A 25244-nucleotide genomic window follows, 5' to 3' on the forward strand; every position below is an offset into this window, starting at 1 on the left:
GTGCAAATACAATTCTATCACATTTCCTTGATATTAGAATTCTAATTAAAGTACATATTGATCAACTACCTCACTCCAAATTTACAACTTCTTGGATATTTAGCTTCCCATGAGGTGTCCAGGATGTGTTAATACAAATTCCATTATTTATTTATTTTGAAAGTTTGTCGATAGTAGAAAACATCTAGTTTTGTACAGTATGTATATTTCACGTAGAAGTAAAAGGACTGTAATGTAAATTTTTTGTTTTTTTGTTTTGTTTTTTTTAAACAGTTCATGTGCAATACCCTCTGCTTCGTGTGCTTAACTTGTAACTGTATCTAGCTACATTATGTTAGCTGTACGTTCCCAAAGGTAGAGAAATGTTAGGTACCGTCAATTCAGTTTCAGCTGAAATGATATTCATTTTTAATTATGTTTCCTGTGACTCAACTTAATTTGTGTCACAAACACTGGCGATCTAAAACTAGATGAAGGTGTACGAATTACATGGCCCATGGATCATTTTAGTAAAGTTAAAAGACAAAAAAGTATATGCCTTCTTGTCTACCAATGTAAGCTAGTCTATAATCTTTGCTAGCAATACTGGCAATGCAAAATCCTTACTGTGTGCACCTTCCTGCATACAGACTATCAGAAGTGCACTACTAGAATAAATGCACTGGGATCTCGCCAAGCCAATGTTAAAACATGTACTGCAAATAAATACTTCTGTTGGAATTATGCTTCTGTTTGTCTGATTCTGGAGCCACTGAAACCAAGAGAATTGTAAGTTTGTATCCCCTTAAATTTCTTCTGTAAAGGCTATAGGTTTGTGTGTGAGATCTACTTGCAAACACCAACCACCCCCCCCCCCCCCCAAAAAAAAAAAAAAAAAAAAAAAATCTCTTAATTATACTCTGTTCCAGTTTTCCATTTAATTGCACATTTATTTATTTGTGTACAGATACATAGCACCACATTAACTGGTCAGTGATTAAAAAAAATATGAACAACACTTAATCACATTGAGATGGATTATGGATGACACCCTAATATGCTTGACTGTGCTTAAAAACTTGAGTTATGTCCAGAAATCTAACTTACTGAAGCCTGCAGGACATTCAATGTTTTTTCAATTAAACCAACATATCGGCGCTGTCGGGCGGAATCCTCGTATCTCCAAAACCATTACTTTTCAGGAAATTAAAAAAACGGCGTATCTGCAATGCACAGGGTTTAGTCCGCGTTGCAGTGGATTGTCTTGCGCTAAATTCCTGTCCTCAGACGAGCACCAGAACTAGCGGGGGTCAAGATTTTTTTTCTTTGAGCCCAGTGTTTTGAAGACATTTACCTCAGAAGACATGTTGATTCGTTGCGACTCTTCTTGAGGAGAAATATGCCGCGAAGCTCTCCCACGGAGTGAGGAAGAGGTGGACAGTTGAAGTGTCCAATGGAGTTAAGAGATTTGCGCGCAAGCTATTTTCAAGACTTTAGATTGGTTAATAACTTGTAAAAATAACAGACATATGTGAAAAAATATGAAATTGACCAAATTTGGACATACGAGGTTTCCGCCCGACAGCGACGATATATTAGAAGTATTCAAAGTACTGGGTGCAAATCAACAAAACACCCCTTGTAAATATGGCCATGTCATTCATCATTTCCGGTTATAATACAGATTTCTAAACATTGACTGCTCTGTTATCAAGTATTAGAAAATGTTTTGAAGTGTTACTATTACGATGCCTGATTTTTTTAACACATCCAACATGATATATACATAGCACATCCTTGTAAAGCACTATTTTTGCACACTGTAAATTAAATTCAAATTTAACCAATCGACACGCATATTCTTATAACATTATATTAACCTATAATCACTTTCATAAATATCTCATAAAATCAGAGATGAACCATTTATAACCATGTATGATGTGTTTGGTAATGCATCTTTTCATAACGTTTCAGAATCTCACAAGTCCTTTCATTTAAATATAATACACCAAGAAATGTTTCCCATATCCATTCCAAAACACCAAACTACTCTATTCAAGCAAGCCAGATGATTTCAACACAAAACCTTCACAAAGGCACTGTCATTACGATTCTTACTTTTTTTTTCCAGGGCAGAGGTCACACATTATGTTCCAAACCAAGTAATGGCAGCAATTTATATAGGCTTTGGTTATGAATGGTCTATAATTGTAGCATTAGTTGACAAACTGTATCTTTACCTGGACTAAGACCCAGGTAAAACATTTGTAAGTGTAAACAACTGGCTAAATTGCTTAACATTACTGGTAGGAACTTGCTACCCTAACATCCACAGTGATATGTTGTAGACATTGGTGAGTAAGGCCTTGTATTCATCCTTACATATTCTGTTATCCTGTAGGTCATTGTCAAGACAATCAAGTGACGTGAGGTTAGAGAAATAGTCCTGGAATAAACATGGAATTTTAGCCCGCAGACTTCTAGAGAGACCTGAGGAAATCCCAAGACAGTACTGCCCGCAGTTACCACAGACTGTTCTTGTGGATGTTTTCTGTCATGTCCTAAACACACAAACTTAAATGTCACTTGTTCTAGTTCCAAGAGCCAGTTCCCCAAGTGTAGAAAAGAAGTCTTCCATTTCTTTTTCCAGGAGCCGATTGCGGTTTTCGGCATCCTCCCGAGCCCTTTCAGAGTTCCTCAGTTTTATTTCTAGCATTCTTTGTTTCTTTCTTTCCTGTTCCATGTCATGCTCTATTCTTTCCATCTGAGCACGGAGCATTGCACTTGACTCTTCCAGCCTGTAAATGGAGAAAAAAATATCAAGGAAACTTTGACACAATAGGTCCCTTTATGATACAAGAAAAATTATTTTTTAACTCTTAAATAGGGATTAAGTTATAGATGAAGCTTTAAAAGGGTAAGACTTACTTGTTGATTCTGGTTTCATAAACCAGCTTTTGACTATTTAATTCCTCTTTCAGTGCAGTTACCACACTGACCAGTGATGTGGCACTTTCATCAGTGTCTTTGGCCATGACAGTGATGACCGGCACTATATTGTGTATATTGGCATCACTGCTGCAAGTTGACACCATATCGGCACTAGCTTGTTCTGTGTAGTTTACTTCATCCACAGTCGTTTCTGGATCTACAGAATTTTCATCTGACTCTGTCCTGGTGTCTGCCTCCACGGTGTCCCTCCCTGACACTAAGATCTCACAAGGTAAGTTGGACCACTGAGTGCTCTCTACATTGTGAACACTCCCAGTGCTTGATGAATATGTGACATTATCATAGGTTGACAGTCTTTGAGACGACCCAGAATCCTTTGCACGTTCACCTGTAGAAGTACGACGGTGCCCTCTCAATGACGAGAGTCCATTCATGAGCCAGTTTCCACTGGAGATGCTGGTCACATCTGATGATTGGCTGGTGGTTTTGGCAGGTTGTGGTCGTGGTGAGGAACCTTTGAATGAATATTTCCAAGAAGGTAAAGTTTTGGATTGCTTGCTTGGACTGATGGCTGTCTCAGCTTTTCCTAGGGGGGCTGATTTAGGAGATGTACCTGTGGGGATACCATCCAGGGAAGAGGTACTGCTGCTACTAGGGTTATCACTAGTGTTGGGATTCTTCCCAGGAGGTGTCAGGTTTTGAAGATCTTCCTCAGAGATCCAGCCAACAAGGTTGGACTGCTGGTGTTGCTGGCACTGAGAGGAGGGCATGGAGGCTTCCATGGAGACTTCAGGAGCTTCAAACTCCTGATCAGCATAGAGCTGATCATTCTTGCTGATGAGGACAGTCATGAGATGCTGGACCAGGGAGGTTCCTGCCAAATGTAATGAGAAAATAACTAAATGGATTTAATTCCACACTACAACTGTGGTCTGAAATATAAGAAAGACTTTAGTGCAATGCCAAATTGAATCCTGACACACAATTAGAGAGTTACTGTAGTGAATTTACTGTATTTGATTTATCTAAATTTTATTTAATTTACTTAATTTTCTTAATTTTCTTATTTGATGACCAATCCATACCTTCCATGATAGCCACTGGGTCCTCCATTTTAGGACGAAGAATGTTTGGTCCAAACACAGTGGCTAAGTTCTGTACACTCATTTTGTTTTCACCAGAGTGTGACTGTACTTCATCAAGGAAACTAAATGTTCAAACACAAGAAATATTTTACTAGTCTGGGGGAAATTAGTTCAGTATTTAAGAAAGGCCCTAAAGCTTGTATTATGGCCATACTTGCAAATATATTTTAGGAGATTGTAGTTAGCAGAGGGAAGAGTCTTCACTTGTTGCTCTAATTCTTGTAGTCCCTGTCAATATCGGTGACACAAAGAGTAATTCCTCCATAGCATAACAGTGTAAAAATAATACAACAAATGTCCAGTGCTGTTCAGCTATTTGTTATGCAATAGTGTGCTAGCACATCAGTACTGATAATTACTTGCCTCCTCTTCATCTTTGGCCAGAAGCTGAGCACAAGTAAGAAAATCATCATACTTGCAGAAAGGGATGACTGGCTCAGGTAGCTCTCTGAGGTAGAGCTTCAACAGGGAAGCCACAGTGTGGATGTCTGTGTTACTACAAATTGTTAAAGTGTTAGCTATGATAGTTTAGGAACATTAGTCACTATATTTCAATTATTCATGAATGTCAGCATGATCTGTGTAACATTTTGTGTATGAAGAGGAATACACCCAGTTCAGGATGCCATTAAAGGACTCTATGAAAACACCCTTAATCAACTACCTTCTAGCCATCCAATCGCTTATCCTAGACAGGGTCACTATCACTATTACTATCACATAGTTGTTATCACAAATGTAAAAATGGCTGTTATTTGGTTTAATCTCTGAAGATAACACCAGCCATATACCTTTAATTTTAAGAAAATATAAAATGGAAAATTAAGTAAAATTGACTTCAATATATCCAACGTATCGTCATGTCTTTACTGTTGATAACAATAAACAATATGTAGAGATATGATCCAAAAATGCTGTACCTGTCAAACTGAGGTTTCTCTCCACAGTCAAAAGCATCCTGAAGCTCTTTGACCAGATTGGCCTGGCCTGGCATCCTGAAGAGACCTTCCTCATCAAGTCCTCGCTCCCTAATGAAATTCACACACTGCTCGACTAAAAGTGGGACAAGTCGTATTCCAAATTTCTTTTCGTACTGAACTGTGTCTTCCAAGCCCTGTCCAAAAATCCCTGGCAAAAAATAACAGACACTTCAATACTTACACAAATATTTGGTTAAATACATGAACATAAGATCTTGTGTAAAGATATTATGTTTCTTTAACACAACTATAATATAAGGTCTTGTCTAAATAGCATTTTAAAAATCCTGCCAAGAACCTGATCTTCTCCATCTGAAGTCCAGACCACACTTCTAGTGATACAGCTGGTGTGCAGCACAATCACAGTTGTCATATACTGGGCAAAAGTCATAGTAATTTCCAGAGGAACATGAACTACAAAAGAACACCTGTTTTTCAGTGACAAAAAATGGCATATTTTTGATTTTCTTGAACATCTGCTCATTGGTGTCCAATTCCTGTGTGTCGCAATGTGTTCGTCTTGTATCGCAGAGAGAGACAAAAATAGCATTAGCTCATTGACGTCTGTAACACTGGCACGTTGATGTCTGCTCTATCAAAGCTCAAAAGCAGATGGAAAGATTTTAAATGATAAATAACCAAAAATGGATTAGAGATTTAGTCCTTATTGTCCTTTAGTCCTTATTGTCCTTAGTTTATTTCTTTGAGGTATACTTGGCTAACGAACACCATGGTGTCAGTGCTATTTCTGTAAGTGGGGAAGTCAGAAACATTCCTGCCACTTGATGGTAAGAGAATAGCTCTCTAGTCCTACTTGGCATGAATACTATATTTAGTCTACAAAAAAATCTACATTTTCATTTATTATTATTGTTGTAGTAGGTCTACCAGTCTATGGCCACTGAAGTTATGAGCATAGTTATAATGAAAGCAATTGCCCAGGCATAGTCTTCTTTTAAGTTTTAACTGCAAGCAGAATTAATTGTGTGATATGTACACACACCAGTTGTAAAGCAATGATTGTATCAATGACTATTGTATATACAACATTTTGATTTATATCTGCTTAGGGCTTCATGTATTTGTATTTATAATCTGGCTTAAACCAGAAATGGGCATGGCTTAAATTACAAGTTTTTGTTTGTTTATATTTACCTGCCTGTGACATTTACAAACAAAATTATTTATAAAATTTTTATTTCCCAATTTATTAAAAGATTAAGTACCTCCTATTTGTATCAGTATTTGAATCTATTTACAAATTGGTAACATCCCTAGTGTGAGACAATAGTGTGTATTTCTTGTGTGTATTTACAATTTAATTTAATCATTTTCTAATTGTTAAGCACAATTTAAACACATGAAGTTTTCAAAAATGTCAGGTAGTTTCATGACCACCCTCACTCATATCCTTTTGGAATTTCTTTCTTCTTTTTCTTTTGTCAGGCTCACACCCTAATTAGTTACCCCAATTAAGTTATTTGTTTTCCCTCCTTAGTTATTAAGCATTATATGGTATATACTGTTCAACCATATTATAAAATCCACTGAAAGGGGAAAGGAACAACACTGATTATCTCATTGCCAAGGTAAATGTCGAGGGGTGCAATATATTAGGAATCAACTGAACAGTTAGTTCTCAAAGTTGATGTGTTGAAAGCAAGAAAAATGCTCGCATAAGAATGTGAGCAACTCTGACAAGGGACAAATTGTGACAGCATTTTAAAACCAGCAGGTCTTGTGTTGTGTTTCTAGTATGCAATAGTTAAATAGTTAACAGAAATAGCCAAATAATTGACAACTTGTGAACTTTCGACAGGGTAAATGTAAATGCAAGGACCACAGGTTTGATGTTTTGATGAAGTGTGATGATTTGGCAATGTTCTGCTGGGAAACCTTTGGTAACTTTGACACGTTGCCTACCTAAAGATTGCTGTAGACCAAGTATACCACTTCATGATAATGGTATTCCCTAATGGCAATTTCCTCTTTCAGCAGTATAATGTTACACTGCAAAAAAGATTCAGGAAGGGTTTGAGGAACATGACAGGCAGTCCAATCTGAGCTAGCTGGACATTTTCATACCGCGTCTGTTTTCTGTTTTTGCCAAATAAAAAACCTTTTTTTGTCTGACACTGTAAGAGGGATTATTGTAAAAAAATATCTGAGTATCTTTTTTAAAAAGACTTTTTTTTTATTTAGCTGAACCTTGTGGTGCAGTTAATAAGGCAGGATTATTGAGAACAGGTCAACATGTTATCCTGGCTACTCTGTCTCCAGGTATTTACCTCCTCCTAATGGAGCCCATATGACTCGTCTGATCGCCTTCACCCAATCGTCCATGTCATTCTGGGAGTTGGCCATGAGCAAAAAGGTCTCATGACTTACCGGAGTCTTGTCTTTTTCACCAGCTGCACCTGGGAATCAGATTAAATTTAACAAAATATATTTATATGAATGGCAGAACTTATTCATATGTTTGTTTTTCATTTAGACTAGTTTTTAGTGGTTTAACATATGTACTGTTTCTAATTTACTTACATTTTAACATCCACACTTGTAAGCAATAATAGATAAATATCCTATGGTGGCACTAACTCGGTATACGTTTATAAATAGAACGTTGTTATATCACCAGCAGATGGCTCTGTTCACCAGAACAGGGTTGTAGCATTATACTGTCAAATAAAATACTAATCTATCTATCTATCTATCTATCTATCTATCTATCTATCTATCTATCTATCTATCTATCTATCTATCTATCTGTTAATTTGTCTGTCTGACTGTCTGTCTGTTTGTCTGTCTGACTGTCTGTCTGTCTGTCTACAAATTATCTTTTATAAACCAAGTATAAGACTGCCTTTCTGCACATTTAATCAGAGATTTCTATCTGTTTTAAACAAAATTTGATAAACCATGCAAAACAAACGAAATATAATCATGAACAATTACTGTAATGTATTAGACAAAGTTAGACGTGTATGTAGCACAATGTACGCCAAAGTTCTGGTGCTATTCAGATACCATCTGTCCTCTGTGAGAATTATATAATGCAGAATATTCCCAATGTGCCTGGCATGTTAAGACAATTGCAGTTTAACTGGACTGTAATTGCTCCTACTGACCTCACACACAAACTCTTAGGTACATGCAAAGAAAGAAAATAAAATCTGAAAGCAAAGATGAATTTGCTTTAAATTTAATTTCATGAAAATGTTTTAAATGTATATAAAATGTTATACAAAATCCAGAATATATTTCATATGAGGTGGGGGCATGCTCTGAATGGAATGACAGTTTATTGCGGCCAACATGCATAGGTACACCCAACTAGGTGTAATTTAGAGCCACCAATTTACCTTCGTTACCTTCGTTAACCTACGTTATTTTTTTTTATCAGTAGGAGAAAACCAGATAGTATTATTATTATTATTATTATTATTATTATTATTATTATTATTAGTAGTAGTAGTAGTAGTAGTAGTAGTAGTAGTAGTAGTAGAATTTCGGGGAAAATTTTTTCTTTTTTGGACATCTAAAATGTGGCTTTTCTTTTAACATACTAAAGTAGACAACATCAAAAGTGTATAAACATACACAAAAACATACCACATATCAATAATAATCTTTCTGAAAACAATGCTTATTTGCAAATTGATATATATATATCTATGGTTCGATATTTTTATAAACATATATATATATATATATATATATATATATATATATATATATATATATATATATATATTGTTTGCAATTGTAATGAAAAATATCAAACCATATATATATATATATATATATATATATATATATATATATATATATATATATATATATATATATATATATATATGTGTGTATAAATGTATATATATATATGTCATATGATAAGAAATAATAACTGTACCTTGTAGTGGTTTGTTCCTTCTTGGCATGCAGCAGTTTTGTCCCATGTTACATCAGGACCATGCCATAACCTGAGCTTTAGTAACTAGTAGCCTAACTCAGAATGGCTATAAGTCAACCTGGCTCAGTAAAAATCATTTGGAGCTGTTTGCACCAAATCAGTCATTCAAAAGTTGAAAAAAAAGCCTTCATTCGCAATCCATTAATCCGCAATCCATAACCAATGGACTAGCTAGTACTTATAAATCAAATGCTGTTTACATTTCTCCAAAACGTTCAAAAACCTTCTTAGCTTCATTTATTCTATTCTCAATGTATGCTGATGAAATCCACTCTGTCATTCCTTTTAGCTCAAGCCTGTCTTGGTTTGTTTCTTCTCCTCGTTCATGTGTGAGTATTGATGCTACAGTGTCACTGTTATACACAGTAAGTTCTAAAGCCTGCATTTTGAGGGAATTTCCCGTCAGCCTACAGGCTTTTCCCACTTGTTTCACCACCCTCTAGGCACTAGTACAACAGTAATGAGCAGTGCCATTGTTGCTTATATTCTATGCATATCAATGAAACAGTCCCCAGCCACCCCCTTTTCTCCATTGGGGTATGTTTAATTAGTGTACTGCCATAGACAGTGGTAGTATGCAGGGTTTTTTACGAAGTCACATATAATAGGTCATTGTTTTTGTAATAGAGAAAACTGGTATAGTTAGAAAGTGTGTAGCCAGCTATTTATTATCAATTGGTTTCATGTAGCTTCCCATGCTATGTACCTACTGTATTTATAGTTAGAGATGTTTAAATACTTCTAACTCCTTGTTTTTGTCTAAATCCATCTATCAATATTATTTACTGCTTCCTACACAGGGTTGCAGCTAATCTGGAGCCTGGTCTCAGGGGACACCCTGGACAAAGTGCCAACCTATAACAGGGCACATTCGCACACATACTTGTTCACATACTATGGACAATTTAGAGATGCCAATTAGCCTATTGTACACATGTTTGGACTGGTGGAGGATAAAGGAGTACCCAGTAGACACCCCAAAGCACATGGGATGTGGGATGTGGTAACTCAGGGTACACATTGCAGCAATGGGAATTAAACCCCAAACCTGGTGGTACAAGTCTAATGTAATTACCATTTAATGTTGGTATCCATTTAATGTTGGTAACTATTACATGGAATCCACCTGAAATGCATAATCATATAGCTAGTGTGGGGTTTGTAAGAGTATGAAATGTGCCAGGCATTAGGAAGAAACTGATCACTTTGACCAATCTGTAAATATCTTAACATTAATAACTTGTGCTCGGTTTTTTGGCTAGAAGTTAAACAAAATCTGTAAGAAATTGTTAAACATTGTCATTTATTTGGAAAATATGACTGATAATGCAAAATATCTTTTTCTTTTAAAGGATAGTCATCACATGTCATTAATTATAGTTTTTTGACTCCTTTTTAAAACATAATGATAACTGAAATCACGTAAACACCCCTTATAAAAAGTTTACATTTCCTTTAATGTTTGGCCACATTATAAACACAAAGGTTGACATACAGATGTTTAAATGACTATTAAAGGGTAGTTTCCACACCTGTGACTCACTGTAATTGTAAGTAGCATCCGTGCTTAAATAGACAGTGAGTTTCTCAGCTCATAAGGTGATGCACTGACTTGGCAGGATACTGCACCAAGGTTAAGACAAAAGAACTGCAAATGGATCTGCATAATAAGATAGAGGAACTTTATAAAGCATGAAAAGGATTTTAAAAGATATTTCAACACTTGAAAATGCCAGTCAGAAGTGATCAGACTCTGATAAAGAGGTGGAAAATAAGAGGTTCTGTTGATACTAAACCAAGGAGCATGATAAGGAGGGACTTTAACACAAATGACCTGTATGGTCGAGTTGCTAGGAAAAAGCCTTTATTGCGCCCATGCCACAAAAAGACCCGCCTTTAGTACGCAAAACAGCACCTAGACAAGCCTCACAGCTTCTGGAGCAATCATTTGGAGAGATGAGACCAAAACTAAACTTTATAGTCACAACCATAAACACTATGTTTTTAGTGGAGTCAACAAGGCCTATGGTGAAAAGTACATCATCCCAACTGTAAAGCATGGTGGTGGTTCTCTTATGTTTTAGGGCTGTACAAGCTCCAGTGGCACATGGAAGTTAGAAAAAAATTAATAGCAAAATGAGTGCAGCATGTTATCAGAAAATACTGGCAGACAATTTGAATTCTACAGCATGAAAGCTGCACATCGCATGCCCTTGGGTTTTCCATCATGACAATGTTCAAAAGCACAAGGCAAGGTTGACCCTCCAATGGCTACAGCAGAAGAAGGTGAAGGTTCTGGAGTGGCCATAACAAATGTGCAGTTTGTGCAAGACAACCAAAATATTTACAGGAACTGCAGGCATTTTGCAAAGAAGAATGGCCAGTTATACTACCTGAGAAAATTAGGAACCTCATGCACAATTATTACAAATGACTGCATGCCATCATTGATGCTAAACTGGGCAATACACAATATTAAGAACTAAAGGTATGCAAACTTCTAAACAGGGATTATTTCCTTATTTTCTTTTTTGATGATTGTGCCATTCTGTTATGTCTTTCATATTATCTTGAGTCCTATAGGAAATCAAATTAATTTGTTTTGCCTTCTCACTTTTGTTTTCTTTAAAAAATGGTACACGTCTTGCAAATTCTCCCAAGGTATGCAAACTTTTGAGCACAACTGTATGTGTATATTGAAGAGAAAGAAACTTGATGCAGAACCAGTAGGGTCAAGACATGCTGGTTAGCACTGTTAGCAACATCTGTGGTTTAGTTTCAATTGACATTGTTCCCTAGAGTGTGAGAATGAAAATACACCTTTAATCATTCCTCGGGGCTTACATGGTGTATTCCAGTCAGATTACTGAAATTTAATAGCATATCATTTCACACTCTATAAAAACACAAGGCACAACATTTTCTTAGATGTTGGACACATAGATTGTAATACTCATTGTGTTTTTAATCCCAAGAGCCCAGCACCCAATTCTGTGTATAAGTCAATCTAAGGACCTGGCAATGCGTTTGTCTTGCTCAAAATCTCAGAACAGATGTATATCAGGCTGTGCCACATGACTACAGTACATGGGATAAGCAGTAAATATATTAGTCCATAATAGCCATTAAAAAGTATCATTAAAATGTGTAGTACTACTCAGTTGGACACATAATCTCTCAGGGTACAAGGGTGGCATGCATCAAGTCTCTTCTCTGTCCTGGGACCTAGGTGGATGGACAAACTTTGCTTGGATAAACAAATGTCCCTTGACTAGACAAGCTTCCACTGGCTGGACAAACGCCCCCTGTTTGGACAAGCTTCTCCTAGATTCAACAGCTTTAAATGAAGACTAAAGACCTACCTTTTCACCAAATATTTTACTTAGCAAATTAGCAAGTCATTGTAAGTCACTTTGGATATTGTTTCAGACCACTGATTTTTTTATTACACAGGTAATTTCATTTTCCTACCTGGGACAATCTCAAACAGATATCGGCCTGCTTCCTCTGGATTAGCTGTAAGCTCATTCACTTGGCTTCCCTTGAGTGAGATGCAACCCTGAAAGAAAAAAAATTGTTTAAAAAACAATGATGTTTTAAATTTAACATGTTACCTTCACACAAAATTAGCATTGTTGATGATCCTTAATAATCTGTCAATCTCATGTAATTTGACTAGGCTAATAGTCTGAATGATCAGGTTAAACAATTGTCTAATCTATTCACTATGATTTATTGAAAAATTAGCACCAGCGCCTCACCAAACATTCACTTTCCGAACAGGCTAATTGCTAAATCCATTCCTATAAACATCAGATAATATCTCAGTACAAGACATTAATACTAGGAATACCCAATTGATAGACCATGAGAAACTCCACAGATCATGAGAAATCTTTGGAGACCCTGGAGCTTCAATGTTGTAGTGCTACCTGTCATGGCACCATGCTGACTCTTAACTTTTAAATGGAAGTATTTGATTTATTTTCTCTGATCATTTACATTTCCTCATTTAAAAGTAACATTTATCTAAAGCATGGAAGGTTGTATTAAAGGTAAATGATCTTGCTACTGGCTCTATGGCTATCCTAACTTACCTTGCAGTTAACAGTAGAGCCAAGCTACAGCTATGATAAAATAAAAAATATATCCTTCCAGATGGCTTATTTTATGTATCCTTTTATCCCAGTATGTAATTTGCCTGCAGAGCTAACCACTTGGTATTCTGTTGATTAAAGACAGGAAAGCAGCCTGGCTTGACATTTGCACACACCCTGGTGAGTGAAGCATTTGTGCCTGGTTGATTATTGATAGACTCAGGTGAAAAGACCTGTCTATCATACACTTCAAGTAGGCAGAATGAAAACAGAATGTTATTGATTAGGATGAAGGACCCTGACAGTTGTTAATGTCTGTATTTGTATTCTGATGAAAATGTCAATCATCTGGAAATGGTGATGGACATGTTCAATTCATTGTCGGGAGAAGAATCACACAATTTAAATGTGTGGTGGATGTACCCCAGTGACTACAGTACAAGCAGTATGTAGTGTAAATTGTGAATAGCCACAAAGTGGATAATAAGTAGATTATGCCAAAAGTCATTGCTGTATTTGTGCATTACAGAGAATATTTTTTGGCTATAATTCAAGGAATTTGGCCATAGATAGGAACTCGTTCATCACACCGGTAACACAAAAGCTAAGCATTTCAAGAATTATTTGAATATATCCTTACACCAAACCAATCATGATTCCAGCTAATTCCAGTTAACTTTCTCCTTATAAAGGTGCTCCAGCAGGCTGATCTACTTATCCCCAAATTCAAAGTCAGTCGAGTTGTAACAGGTGTTATAAATATATTAATATCACTCAAAATCTCTCCCTTTGTTATTAATAATTTTATACTCTGGAAATTATTCTTTTAACATTCATTTCTTCAGAGAAGTTATGTTTCTGTACATAGTTAATGTTTTTTTTATTTATTGGGTGTTGTAATTGTTAAATATGGTACGTGGCCCCTTTTAGAATAATGTTGCTCTCCTTCAGTTCTCGGTAAGTGCAGCTGAGGAGAGGTGAGTTCAGCTCTCGCTCGCTAAAAGGTTTAAAATGAATTTGGTTCTTGTGATTAATATGTATTTTTGTGTTAAAAATGCAGTTTGAAACACAAATATAGAGTGTTTATAATTTTCATTTTACTTTTAAAGTGGCCTGAGGAATCTTTGTTGTCCGGTCTCGTTCCTTTGGCAACACACCGCAGAGGGAAGGTCAAGAATGGTCACACATGCCCACCATTGTCTTCAAGAAGCCACTTGATCATGTTTACCATTAAATAAATCCAGTAAACTTAGGAGGTTGGGCTTTGACAGTCTAGCATTAGATGAGTCTATGTTTCACTCAGTTATTTGTATGCCTCTCAGCCCCATCTATCCATCCATCCATGTATCCATCCATCTATCCATCCATCCATCCATCCATCTATCCATCCATCTATCCATCCATCCATCCATCTATCCATCCATCCATCCATCCCTCCATCCATCCATCCATCCATCCATCCATCCATCCATCCATTTTCTATGCCACATATTCTAAGAAACTTTATATAAAACTGGGTATATATAAACTGGTTTATATAAACTGGGTATAATAACACTTACTTAGCCCCATTTATCCATCCATCTGGATCCATTTGGACTGGGGGAAACCAGAGTACCCAGAGGAAACCCCCATAGCATTGCTAGTACAAAAAAACTGTGCACAATGGGCAAAGGCAGGAATCAAATCCCCAACCACCGGAGGTGCAGTGCAAACACGCTAACCACTAAAGCCCCCTGGTCATTATCTCATCCATCTACTTATTACAACTGAGATGAAACTGAGATGGCAGAGCTCATCATGACTCACCTATAGCTCTGTTGGCCACTGTGGGCATGTTATACATACCAAATTCTGTATCAATTCCTATGTGCTGTTTCAGAAATGTCTAGTAATTTGGACATGGGACACACAACATTTGGCAAGGCTGTACAGGAAATTTGTCCACACTAGTGCAGCCGGTCCCACTGATCAACAAGGAGATCTGTATCCATTTTGTGGCTATGATTCCATTTAAAATGAATATCCTTCTTTGTCAAATTTATTTCAGGTACAAAGTAAAGAACATAAATATTTGAATCTGCCATAAAGCCAGAAAGACCTGCTGCATAGAATCTATAATTGCCAGCAGAATCCATCGATATACTGTAGATTAGGTAGCTAGCTAACATTTCATTGGATAGACATTAGATTTCTCAGCATGTCTGGTGGAAACTTTTTTATCATGGACCACACCTGAAACTAAACTCCAGATATATTGTTTAGTAATGCTACACATATTAAAGTTTGACTTGCAGAATGTTTTATATCTAGTGAATGTCATATATCTTCCAGTTGTTAATAAGATAAACAGAGAGAACAAACACACAAATGTTGTTGCTGCATGCACATACAAAGTAAGGCATCAAGTTCAAAACAGGCTTAACTTCTTTTTGGCAGGCCAAATCATGCCACCACAACACTTGCTACTGTAATGCTAAATAATAAAAGGAACATTTCTTAGATCTTGAGCCACTTGCCTTACACATATGTTACTGATGTAATAAAATGTTCAAATTCTTCAATAAGCCTACAGAATTTTTGGGTAGGGGTCAATGTTTGAGATAATATTTTCATTTTTTTCCCACCAAGTTATAATGTTAGCATCAAAAGTAACACAACATGCCAAATTAGTGATTCTTTTTGGCTTTTCTGCTCACATCATGCAGGTCAGATTTTCGATGTTCTACTGCATTGCATTAATTCCTTCCAAGTGTAAATCACAGTGAAATAAAAGCCTGCAGGTTTGTTTGGGCAACTAAGGAACATGCACCAGATTAAAGTTCAAGTGGATAAACAAAAAATTATTGAGTAATAAATTTCCTAATGAACTAACATCCTGGACTAAAGTCAGCAACCAGCTGTAAATCATAAATGTTTTTCTTAGTCTTTTACCTGAGGCTTTGTTTCCTCTTCATCCTTGTAGAAATAGAGATAATCAGAGCGCAGAACGAACCATCTCAGCTGCCAGTTCTTCATGATGCTTCTCTGCTTCTTGAGCCAGCCTACCTTCAGCACTCCCTCATGGAGGCCTGGAGAACCAGCCGAGCCATGGCTCACCTCGCCCATCACCATGCTTTTTGATCTGGCTGCATGAAAAGACAGCAGACATCCAATCACAAATAAGCATTATTGGTCGTTTTTAAATGTCAATATTTTATTTATTTATTCTCCCATCTGCATACATGTCCTTAGGATATAAAGGGAGTTTGTTTTCCTTATTTGCCTTAATATACACGGGTCAGCCATAACATCAAAACCACTGACAGATGTAGACACATTTCTATCATAGACAGCATTGAGTTTTTCAGCAGGTTTGTGCTACAGTAGTTGTTCAGTAGGATCAGACCAGATGGGCTAGCCATAACTTTCAACGTACATCAATGAACCTTGGGTACTAATGACCCTGTCACATACTGTACCACTCACAGTGTGTCCTTCCTTGGATAGGTGCCAACCACAGCATACCAGGACACAACAAACGCCCTGCTGTTGTGGATATGCTCTGACCCCGTTGTCTAGATGTCACAATTTGGCCCTGGTCAGATCAATTCAGATCCTTACACTTACCCATTTTTCTTGCTTACAACTCATCAACATTAAGAAGTGACTGTTCTAGTATATCCCACCCTTTGACGGGTGCCTCTGTAATAAGACACTTAGTGTAGTCAGTGGTTTTAATGTTACAGTAATTTCTTCTGCTTTAGAATAGCATATGCTGGGTATAAAAAATTATAATGCTTTAAAATCCTAGCAGATGGGACCGGTATATCTGCTGATAAATCAGCATATCTAATACCTTGCTGGTTTTTGATTACAGACAGATTTCTTTAGCTGTGGCACAACAACCCGACCCCACTCTTGACAGTTTATATAAATTTGAAGGAAAGAAAGGATGACTTGGTTAGATTTCTTATGAATGGTATCATAAGGAAAGGCTACAATGGCTAACAATCTGATCTTAACCAATACATCCTATAAATGCATTATCTCTCGCAAATTACAATTGTGAGACCAAACTGTGTTGTCTGTGTGTATTAGCCCTTTGGTAGGTGTTTTATTGTGTCTGTCCAAAATGTCTGTGTATTTACTGTGTTTGATGCCTTTCAACCCTAATGATGCCTCAAGGGTATCACTAAAGCTGTAGAGCAGGTCTAATGGTGCTGTATATCATCCACTTATGTTGGACGAGATTAGATTTCCATGTACTGTAGATGAATACCTGTTGCCTTCTTTTAATTCCAACAAAAATAGGTTTCTTTTTTTGTAATGTCAGTGGTCTAAAAGGTTTGATAAATGTCCAGTAAAAATACAAGTCAGCATTAAATGCTCAACAAAAGAGTCCATTATTCTTGGTTATAAATCTAAATCTGTTGGAATATTTTGAAATGAAGTGGATCTAAGACTAAGAAACTGTCATACAGCTGTCCATATCAGTATAAAATAATGGTAAGGTTAAAACAATTTCAGATTAGATGTATGATATACCATCAAGCTTATACAGTATATCATCACCACTCTGTTTGTTATAAGAACTCACCACAGAAGTCATAAAATCAAGTCACAGAAGTCATTAAATGAGACATATTTAGATATGATGGAGTTCATGGAGAAAATGAGAACTGAATTGTTGCAGTTATGAACATTGAAAGTCTGCACTTGCCTGAACTCCAGGGGCTCTGAGGAAAGACTCATCATGTATAATTTATGAAAATCAATCCTGCACAAATTGTGCCTGTTGCCTCCGGGCTTTAGACACTCGATCAATGCATGTGCCGCTTTCTAAAAGAAAATCTTTTTTTTTCTCCCTCCCTGTTATTTGATCTGTTAATTCATGTGAATCGGGAACCTATCTTTAATAGAAACCTGGATATTGCACCAGGATTGCACTTAAGCATGTATTGAGAGCATTTAAAAAGAAACTGTCTGGGGCAATAAAGACTTGTTAACACATATTATGTGTTGATATTTCTATAAGTCATGTTTCTACTGTCTTGTGCACAGTTTGAAGAAACCAGACAATGGTCTCATAGAATCTGGGAAAATAAAAAATAAAGCAGATGCGTTGCTGACCATAATTTCATTGTTTGTTGTCATATAATGTACTGTACTATAATGTACTATAATGTTCTCCTCACTTAGTGAATGTGCTTAGTACTCTTTAAGCAGTTTGGCTTGCATATCAGTTGTGATAAATTATTATAGCTTATTATATATATATATATATATATATATATATATATATATATATATATATATATATATATATATATATATATATATATATAACAAGTCAAGCCTGTGGCCTACTGTGTATATATACAGAGAGAGAGATCTGTCTTGTACCATTACTGACAATACAGATCGTCAGATTGCTCTGTATTTTTAGGTAGAATGTTTCTCTTGTTCTGTCTTGGCTGTAAATATGTGGCAGGGCTGTTTGCACTGTGGTAAAGGTAAATGTAGCCCGTTTTCATGTAAAGCCACTATTTTCACTAAGGAGTAGTTTTCGCTTTGGAGACTTCTTGGTGTGATGATTCATACCTTCCCAGTCTGTCATGGGTGTTTCTAGGATGTGGTTTGTAAATCCCATTTAGCATGCAGCAGCACATTCAGAATTAAAATCCTCTTACAAATACTCCTCTTTAGTTAATCTTAATTAGAGCATTATCTTTAACCTTATCTTAACATTTTTCTCATTTTTGTAGCAGATCTTAGAAATCATCAACAATGCTGTTGCTAAGGATTTACTCTGGTTTGGAAGGTTGATATGCTTTCTTCTGGAAAATTTTAGTGCTTTAATATTAATCATCATGTCTGATTATTTCTGGAGTCAAATCTTTAAATATTAGTGCTACTGTATTCCTCCATTTAAACAACATTATTTGTACAGAACATTTTAAATTGGACTATATAGTTGCAAATATGGGTTTTGTACTTTGTTTTAGCCTCTATATAAATTTCATATACTGATCAATTCCATTGCATGTTCTGGTACATTTAGCAGAAATTGTGTTGCTGATTGTTAATGAATATACAGTAGACGTTTGTGTCGTGTGTGTGTGTGTAAAAAGGAGGGATTTGCCCAGGTGCTGAGAGATGTTACCACGACTGTGTATTAATGGTCAGCCTCCTCACAATGAAACAATTGAGGTGAGCAGATTCTTCATTAAGGGTTCTTTGGCCATTATTATTTCAACTTTAACAATGTCAGTGTTGATCATTTCTAGCAGTCTTGTTTAAGGATATATATATATATATATATATATATATATATATATATATATATATATATATATATATATATATATATCATTAAGCTTGGATTTAATCATCATAGGTTATTGCTATACTATTGTGTGACATATTACGTCTCATATCAGTCTGAAGTACTGAAGTACAGATTTGATCTTTCCATATCATCTCATGACACAGAGCGCATATTAATCAGCATTAAATAAGCAGTATTCTGAAATGAGAATACATTTCCTGCATATAGTGCACGAGAGCATGAATAGAATGTCATCACCACATTAATCCAGTGTCAAATAACAATCGCATCAGTACAGATTCATCAAAGCAACATGATCCGAGTAGAAGAGAGCAGGATTTTATCACAAGCTGTGCAGCTCAGAGAGATTCAGTGATGCAGGCTGGACTAGAGATGCAGAGAGATGAGAGTGAATGATGTGTGTGTGTGTGTGTGTGTGTGTGTGTGTGTGTGTGTATGTGTGTGTGTAATGAATGAGAAAAGGAAGCATACTGTACCTCTCCTGGTTTGCTTGATTTTAGGACTGAGCATAGTCGTCATCACTGCAGTCCACAATCCCTGCTCAGCATATTATTATTCCTGTTCTCTCTCCCTCTCTCTCCCTCACCCTCTCTCTCTCTCTATCACTCTCTTTCCTCCTCTCCTCCTCTTCCTGCTCTGCGCAGCTCCCTCTTCTCTTTCAACCGGTTTTCAGTCTTCTTTCGCAACACTGTCGTTTTCCTGCTGACCTCATAGTAAGGTGGGGGAGGGATCCCTCACACACGCTTACACGCACGCTTACACACACCCTCATAAGTACTCTACACCCACCCTTCTGTGTATTATTCATCCAGCTTCTCTCACTGACCATTCTGTGTGTGTGTGTGTGTGTACATGGAATTATGACAATAGGCTTGATGTTTAATTGGCCACAGGCATGTGAGCTTAGCTTGGTTTGCTTTGCTCTCTAGGGATCTCCTCTTGTTCCTCCCTTTTTTCTCTTTTTTCTTCCTCTTCTCTCCTTCTTATCAAATCTCCACATATCCTCTCACCTTTCTTTTTTTTCTCCCTCAATAAATCTGCTAGATTACATCACAGAGGTTAAGACAGTCACCTGTCTACAACTTCTTTTTTTAAAAATATATAATTCCTAAACACATCAGACGGCCACCTCTAGGGTGGTAGCACAATAGCCCTTGCTCTGCTGGTGCAAATGAATCAACCTTATGGAGAACAGCTGCCCCACTTGTAGTCAGCATGGGGGAAGGAGGCACTGAAAAGAGAGAGCAATCATGGTTCCTTCAGCACTCCCACCCTTGTCAGCTACCATGTTTTCCTCCATATAATAATCCACAATTTTAGAGTAAAATTCTAATCATACCAAACACTATTCTGAATAATATGCAGCAAGAATCATGTAATAATTTATATTTACTATATTATGTCAAACCACTTTGAGGTAAGAAAAGATGTCATACTACAATGCTGTATTATTTATTTATTATGATACATTACAGTTCTGGACATAGCCACAGGTAGTAACTAGTTGCCATGGTAACCTCCTTGCTGGTATTACTCGATAAGCAGCTTTTTATACCATAGACCATGCTATTTTACTTGACAGGCTAGAACATGTTGTTGGTGTTAAAGTGACAGCCCTCTCCTGGCTCAATTCTTATTTGACTGAGCGCTATCCGTTCATGGATCTAAATGGTGACTACTCAAAACATACTAAGGTTATGTTCGGTGTTCCACAAGGTTATGTTTTTGGCCCAGTACTTTCCTCCTTATGTATAATACCTCTTGCAATTATTCGTAAATATGGTATTAGCTTCCACTATTATGCTGATGACATGCGGGTATATGTTTCAGCTAAGTCAGATGAGGCACACCATTCATTCATTCATTCATTCATTCATTCATTCATTCATTCATTCATTTTCTACCGCTTATCCGAACTACCTCGAGTCACGGGGAGCCTGTGCCTATCTCAGGTGTCATCGGGCATCAAGGCAGGATACACCCTGGATGGAGTGTGAGGCACACCAGCTTATAAAAATTAAAGTCTGAAGGACATTAGACAGTGGATGCTTACTAACGTCCTACTGTTTAACTCTGACAAGACAGAAGTGTTTTTACTAGGACCACATGCAATCAGAAGTTAGCTTACTGATTACAACTTTCAATGGTATTTTTGTTTCATCATGGGCAGCAGTAAAAGACCTGTGATTATTGATTCCATTCTCTCATTTGAAGCTAACATAGATAATATCACTAGGGTAGCCTTCTTTCATCTCAGAAATATAGCTAAGATAAGAAATATGATGTCATAACCTGTCAGCTCCAGTTAGTCCAGAACGCAGCAGCTAACTAGAACCAGAAGATATGAACTCCTATGTTATCCACGCAAAAAAATTCTACTGACCTATAAAGCACTGAATGGTTTCGTGCCACAGTACCTGAGTGATCTCTTTTTTAATTTTTTTTTTTATTCTTCAATCAAAAGGTGCAGGCTATTTGTTAGTACCTCAAGTAGTAAAGGCTAGAGCAGGGGGCAGAGCTTTTTCTTGCAAAGCGCCACAGTTCTGGAACAGCCTTCCAGTGTTTCAGTGTTTAATTCCAGGCTGAAAACACATTTGTTTAGTCTAGCTTTTTTATGAATAGATTTTTTTAGCCAGAGTAGCAGATCTGGAGGGTTCATGTGCATAAAGTTTATGGTGAACTAGGATGTTTGGATACTGTTGCCTTGCCACCCATGCAAGATGCTCAGGTTTGCTGACAGTGGAGTGGTTGGACATAGAATAGAATAGCTTTCAGAATAGCTCTCGCACAGAGACTGGAAAGCCAGGTGGGTTCCTCTTCATGACAGACCCTGTTGTGGTGAATGCTTCAATCGAACTGATGATGGTGGAATGTTCAGGAATCATCTACATTGCATGTTAACATGGAATGGCGTTTACTTACCTCCACATTGCTGCATTTTGGCTGTTTGAAAATCATGTGTTTCCTTTGCTGTAACTTATGGATATACCTAATCGTCATTATCGATTAATTCGAATTTGTGGTTTATGTCGATGTTTGTTTCCCACAAATATTATTAATAAATATATTATTAAAATAATTGTTTTAAAATCAAAAATCAAATTTTGTCTCAAAAAATCAGGGATTCAATTTATACCATGAGTTATACCATGGTTTTTAGAGTCATCTTTAGAGGTTTTTAGAGTCATTAGAGTTTTAAAAAATCCAGAAATGTATTTGTTGATGAAAATGTTTATGGAGCATGTTCAGACTGGTTTGAGGTGACAGGAAGTATACAGAAACTGGTTATGGTTTATGGTTATGCTAGAGCCTTTGAGCCTGCTGTTTGAAAAGCAAGAGAAAGCCCCAGTTTACACACACACACTTACACAATACAGTTTTCATGTGGGTCAAGTAATTATAGCAATTCATCAAATTGAGATTATGTGGAATAAATCAATAGGTATGAATTAGAAATAAAAAAAGGAATAACAATGGGCAGTTAAATGTTCCTTCACAGAGTTGATAACTTTCCTTTAACAGCACATTCTGTAGTGTGCTTATGCCTTAGTGTAGCAGATGGGGACCAGGTACATGCAAGACCATATACAGTAATAGTGAGATCACTGCTGAGCATGTCTAAGCTGTGAAATCCTTCTGTGAAAAAGTGACAGAAAGAAAAGTGCCAAGCTGAAAATTTGTGTGAGAGATTTGCATTCTTTTCTTTATTCGTAAATTAAACCTCATATGTGGGTCTGCCATATTTCTGACCAGCACATAGCCAATGTTGTCCAGTTAACCTATAGACTTTTGGTAATAATTACTATCATGTACTTTTTGGGGCTTTTATTAGTTACACGGAACTATGGTACATTGATAAAACAGCTTAGTTCCTGTTGTAATATTAAACAGTTAAACAATCATTAAAAATACAGCCTGTTTCTCCTAATATTAAGAAAAATAATATTTCAGCACACCACAGAAAACATCCCTTCTCATCAAGACTATCCTGTTGTTATACAGATTCCCAAGTTAGTTCCCTTAGAGTGTTAAACATCAGAGAGACTGAGAATTCCACCCAGAAATATAAAATCTCTTTAAAAAAGGTTTTAAGTTGTGATAAGCAATGTTTTCCTGAACCCAATCAACTTATGTCAACTTAACATCGATGATGTTAAAATAACAGCTTTTTAAATAATTTCATGATAATATGTAGTTGCTTGTATATAAAAGGTGATCTGAATGTCATTGGAATCCATTTCAGCCACAGTCCCACTCTCAGGTTTGTGTGTCACTGAATTTAGACAATCTGGTTTCTCCTTTCAAGAAGAATATGGATATGGATATTCTTGAATATGGATATTCTTCTTGCAGCCTTTTATCAATATTTTATTTTTTGACCAATCAATGCTCTTCTATAATAACGATTTCATTATGATTTTATAAATATATTCAGTATACATTTTTATTATTCAAATAAATCAGAGAACAGCTTTTTTTTTTCACTCATTACCTTTATCTGCATGTTGCTTCATCACCCTGCTCTTTGGAATTAGTCATAATTAAGTCAGCAATTATGGTTTTTCTCTGTACAGTCTGTCCAGTAAGCCTTCTGTCCAACCTGTCTCTCTCTTCTTTACACTTCTTAAGACATTCACTACAAAAGCAATCTTTCCTAACCAAGTAGAGGCTCTCTACCCTTTGAATAGGGTCTAGTTTTGGTGGATTTTCTGAAGGTAGTGGGTTGCACTTTATGTTGAGCATGTGAAGGTTGGGCAAATTCTGGAGCCACAGAGGAATTTGAGTCAAAAGGTTGTTGAAGAGCCTGAGCTCGCATAGCTCCCTCAGTCCTGCAATGAAAGATGGAACCGTCTCAATTCGATTCATGCCCAGGTTAAGTTTCTTCAGGTTCCTAAGAAGTCCAAGTGTATGTGGGATCCCGTAGGTGGTTAGCATGTTGTTGCATATGTTAAGATTCTGTAGTTTCTGCAGGTGACCAATAGCCTCTGGAAGCTGCTCCAATTGGTTGCTATGCAAGTCAAGCAATCGGATGTTGACAAACTTATTGATTGAGTCAGGAATCTTCTTCAGCATGTTGCGGCTCAGGTCCAGTTCATCCACATCACACAGTTTGAGAATGCACTTAGGGAATGTGGTGATCTCCATGTTGCTTAGGTCTAAACGGCGTTTGCCATCCATCGTCAGCTTTACTGCATTCTTGGCCATCCTAAGTGTGATTTTTCGACCTTTGGGCTCATTTGATTTTCTTTTACCCTTTGCCATTTTACTTAGGAAACAGAAATAGACAGTCAAGTGAGTGGTTATGTATATTTTATATACAGTAACCATACACTTTATTAGGAACTTCTTTACACTTGCACATTCACGCAGTTATCTATTTATCCAATCACGTCATAGTAGAACAATGCATATATATGTTCATTTTCTAAACATTAACTATAGCTTACATAGTTTATTGTCTGTTAGTAAGTGCAAATGCTATAAGGCAACAGATTTTATAAATACATTTTTTTCTATCATTCCAAAAGGAAATGATAGAAAAAAATGTATTTATAAAATCTGCACAAGATGAATCTTCAAATTGTATCAATTCTTATATGTAGGCATGTGACAAATTAAAGGAAATTTCATAAAGTAAGCATAAAGTGTGGGGTATTTAGCACCACAAGCTGCCAGAGCAGCCTCAATGCTTTTTGGCACAGATGGTACTCTTGGACTGAAATAAAGAGATGGACACTATTCTCTCAAATGTTCCTTCCACTATTCTTCCACTGTTATTCTCTC

The 25244-nt window shown here is 36.6% G+C and overlaps 2 protein-coding genes across 2 annotated transcripts; both read right to left on the reverse strand.

The window, feature by feature from the left end:
- Positions 1-955: 955 nt before the first annotated feature.
- On the reverse strand, positions 956-20064 carry si:dkey-191m6.4 (rho GTPase-activating protein 22). Its single transcript, XM_060891279.1, has 10 exons — positions 19937-20064; positions 16064-16257; positions 12504-12591; positions 7348-7476; positions 5000-5207; positions 4443-4575; positions 4234-4307; positions 4020-4141; positions 2911-3808; positions 956-2780 (listed from the first exon to the last, which is right to left on the reverse strand). Exons 1-10 carry the CDS (start codon positions 19977-19979, stop codon positions 2558-2560), a joined length of 2112 nt encoding a protein of 703 aa, XP_060747262.1. The 5' UTR covers positions 19980-20064; the 3' UTR covers positions 956-2557.
- A 3890-nt stretch (positions 20065-23954) lies between these two features.
- Positions 23955-24722, reverse strand: lrrc18b (leucine rich repeat containing 18b). Its single transcript, XM_060891291.1, has one exon. It carries the CDS (start codon positions 24720-24722, stop codon positions 23955-23957), a length of 768 nt encoding a protein of 255 aa, XP_060747274.1.
- Between the last annotated feature and the right edge of the window lie 522 nt (positions 24723-25244).

The sequence above is a fragment of the Tachysurus vachellii genome, chromosome 2, assembly GCF_030014155.1.
Source record: "Tachysurus vachellii isolate PV-2020 chromosome 2, HZAU_Pvac_v1, whole genome shotgun sequence".
Taxonomy (NCBI): Eukaryota; Metazoa; Chordata; class Actinopteri; order Siluriformes; family Bagridae; genus Tachysurus; species Tachysurus vachellii.